General features: G+C 45.8%; 1 protein-coding gene across 1 annotated transcript in view; it reads left to right on the top strand.

The window, feature by feature from the left end:
* The first annotated feature begins 4 nt into the window (after positions 1-4).
* The window catches only part of LOC117940408, a 1667-nt gene continuing 1418 nt past the window's right edge, over positions 5-253 (top strand). Inside the window, exon 1 of the mRNA XM_034865712.1 lies at positions 5-201. Within this exon, the coding sequence (XP_034721603.1) occupies positions 80-201 (122 nt within the window). The 5' untranslated portion in view covers positions 5-79. The remainder of the gene's footprint in view (positions 202-253) is intronic.

The raw sequence follows: 253 nt of genomic DNA, 5'->3' as shown, positions 1-253 counted from the left end.
TAGGGTAACATTACAACTTATTTCTACCTGATGATGAACATCTGTCCTGTAGGGTAACATTACAGCTTGTTTCTCCCTGATGATGAACTGTGTCCAGGTGAACTCTGTGGTGGCGCTGGTGTTCCTGCTGTCGGCTGGAAGCAGCGTGGCTGATGTGGACGTGAACTGGCTGACTAAGGTTGTAAAAGCCATCAGGAAAGAGTGAGTGGACGTGTGATGTGTGTAACATGTCATGTAACAATTATATCAGTCT

Source organism: Etheostoma cragini, unplaced genomic scaffold (assembly GCF_013103735.1).
Source record: "Etheostoma cragini isolate CJK2018 unplaced genomic scaffold, CSU_Ecrag_1.0 ScbMSFa_2434, whole genome shotgun sequence".
Lineage (NCBI taxonomy): Eukaryota > Metazoa > Chordata > Actinopteri > Perciformes > Percidae > Etheostoma > Etheostoma cragini.
This window is presented reverse-complemented; position numbering and strand designations above follow the sequence as displayed.